The following is a 2,739-nucleotide window of genomic DNA, read 5'->3' as shown; positions in this document are numbered from 1 at the left end:
ATTTGTTATTTTCATCTAGTTTAACTTTATGTACTAAAATAACTAAAATTAAAAAATAAAAAATTATAAAAAAAACTATATAGACATAAAGACCTTATAAAAAATGACAAAAACAAAACAGAATTACTAAAACGTTAAACAGAATTAAAATGAAAACCGAATTTTCTATATATATATATCTATATATATATATATATATATATTAATACAAACTTTAATAGTCAATTATACTAAAATAACACTGCAACAAAATATCATGACCCTGTTTCACATTAACATTTGACATTAACTCATGCCACTGGTTGAGCAACTGTGACTGTGTCCGTTTCCTCTGTACATTAAACAGCATATGAAAGACTATTTAGCAATTACACACTCCGCCACCACACATTAAATGTCATTGCTGTTCAGCTAATGTAAACTCAGCGCCAGTTTCTTCAAGACATTATGATGAATGGTCACAAATACTAAGAGACTATTGTTCTTACCTGAACAAAAGCCATAGTTTGTGTCGGCTCATGCGTTCATAGAAATGAGGCCATTCTTCTAGTGCCTCCAATAATAGATGACACTTGGAAACGCAAGCAATAATGAAAGTCCAGAAACCTTGGATGAGTGTCAAAAGAACAACAGCAGAGGTGCCGCTCGCTGCATCCACCATCCATTCATTCCTCTGAGATGCTCGCCGTGTTTCATTGTGTCCCAGAGTTGCTCTCTTGTCCTTCACTTCCTCTATTTCAACAGCATTTCATCCGCTGGCATTCAGTCTAAACCTTCAGCTGGTGTCTAACGCTGCTCAGGAATTTTTATGAAGAGTGGTTCGGCTGTAATGGATAGCAGTTGCCAAGGCTGATGAAAAATGCATGCTGATTATTGTTAGACGGGGTCAGAGTTGAGCGACTGAGGGTAAGTTATACTGCGACTGATGGGTCACAAAACAACACAAAGCCAGTGACTCAGCACGTACCTCCACAGGTTACTGATCAGGATGACTGAGGGGAGGAAAAAAATCATGTTAGAATCATCTATACTTTGCATTGGTTGTATCTACCTGTAGGGCTTTGCAGATTGGTATACTAAACAGACATAATAAACATGAGACGTTTGATATGGAAAATGTGCGCATGTGAGTGTATGTGTTCGTGTGGTTTAAGGCTGTGAATCCTGTTTCACCCCAGGAGGGTTTTTACCTGCCCGATCACATTGCAGGATTCCACCGTGTAAGGTGCTGGAAGTCAACAGGAGACGTGCAATCTGTAATGGGAGCAGTTAGATTGAAAACAAGATTAAACTAACTCAGTTACGACGTCAGATTACACTAAAGGACAAGCCAAGGGAAGGCAAACAAATAAGAAACAGGAGTTTCAAGCGTCACCAGCCTCCTTTGAAATTGGTCTATATATCATACAACTACTAAACATTTCCGTTACTTGAAATAAAATGAATGTTCATTTAGTTTAACTTGATGTACTAAAATACTAGAACTATATTGACAAACTAAAAAAAAACACTTATAAATATGACAAAAACAACAAATTTACAACAAAAAAAAAGCTACAATTGCTATAATAATTTCTCAATGATAAAATAAAACTGCTACATATTGTGAACGTTTTTTTTTTTTTTACACCAAAATCAGATTAAATTGAACTAAAACAGATTTAATTCGATATGAAATGAGCCCTTTAATAGATGATGTGTATATAATTGGAAGTTTTTTTTTTTTTTTTTTTTATATTTGCACATTTTCAAGTCATGTGGTAGGGGACAAAAATCTCAGTGGACTCAATATTGAACATTTATCTCATGTTATTTACAGCATACAGTACAGATTCAGATCTTCTGTGTGATATTATGTTAGAACACACATTCTCATAGATACAAAATGATAAGTGTGTTTATTTCTTCTGGATAGTGAGCATGAGCATATTTTACATTAGCATCAGCTAATGAGATATACTAGAGATTCCACTGAATTATTTAACTTCAAAACATGTTTAAATATTTAAAGATGATTGAACTGGTTAGAGATTAAAAAACAAACTGACATTTTCAGTATCATTTAAAATCCACTAAAATGTATCTTTAAATTGTGCAGTTTGTGATAATTTTCAGCATCGTTTACCTACTCCAAGGATAAAAACATGATTTAAAGGGATAATTCATCCATAAATCAACATTCTGTCATCATGTACTCACCCTTCCAAACCCGTATGACTTTCTTTCTTCAGTGAAACACAAATGGAGATGGTTATAGGAGAATGTTTGAGCTTCTGTTTTTGAAACAATGGAAGTATGTACTTTAATTTATCATAAAATAGTCTCATATCAATACTTCCAAAGTCTTCTGAAATCCTTTTCGTGAGGAACAGACCCCAATTTATTTTGTCTCCACAGAAGCACTGAAACCTCATGTATGATCATGTTCAATTAAACAAGTCATAGCGTGTCCCCATTGAGTACAACATCTTTGTTTGCGTTTCACAGAAGAACTAAAATAATTTGGGTTTGGACGCAAGAGTGAGCAAATGAACTTTTGAATGACGTACTGCTATAAAAACACATCCTTTGCCGATTGCAACCGTTTCAGAGAATCAGTTCCACAAACAAAGACTCTTTGCCTTTTCAAATGTCTCGTCTTTGCTGTCACTGTGTTTCTTGATCTGTGTTATCGTTACATACTGAGCTTCAAATGTTTCCCTTGTTTGTCACAAGCTTCTCTTGTTCAGTAAAGTCCCC

At 34.5% G+C, this 2,739-nt stretch overlaps 1 protein-coding gene across 2 annotated transcripts in view; it reads right to left on the bottom strand.

Moving 5' to 3' along the window:
- LOC130091540 (transmembrane protease serine 3-like) overlaps nt 1-692 on the bottom strand; it is a 10,333-nt gene extending 9,641 nt beyond the window's left edge. For both annotated transcript variants that reach the window (XM_056259479.1, XM_056259480.1), the window contains exon 1: nt 489-692. In XM_056259479.1, coding sequence (XP_056115454.1) covers nt 489-503 — 15 coding nt within the window. In that variant the 5' untranslated portion in view covers nt 504-692. The remainder of the gene's footprint in view (nt 1-488) is intronic.
- Between the last annotated feature and the right edge of the window lie 2,047 nt (nt 693-2,739).

Source organism: Rhinichthys klamathensis, unplaced genomic scaffold, assembly GCF_029890125.1.
Source record: "Rhinichthys klamathensis goyatoka isolate OS25496 unplaced genomic scaffold, OSU_Roscu_1.1 h1tg000168l_1, whole genome shotgun sequence".
Lineage (NCBI taxonomy): Eukaryota > Metazoa > Chordata > Actinopteri > Cypriniformes > Leuciscidae > Rhinichthys > Rhinichthys klamathensis.
The sequence above is the reverse complement of the archived record's forward strand: the minus strand, read 5'-3'. Positions and strand labels throughout refer to the sequence as shown.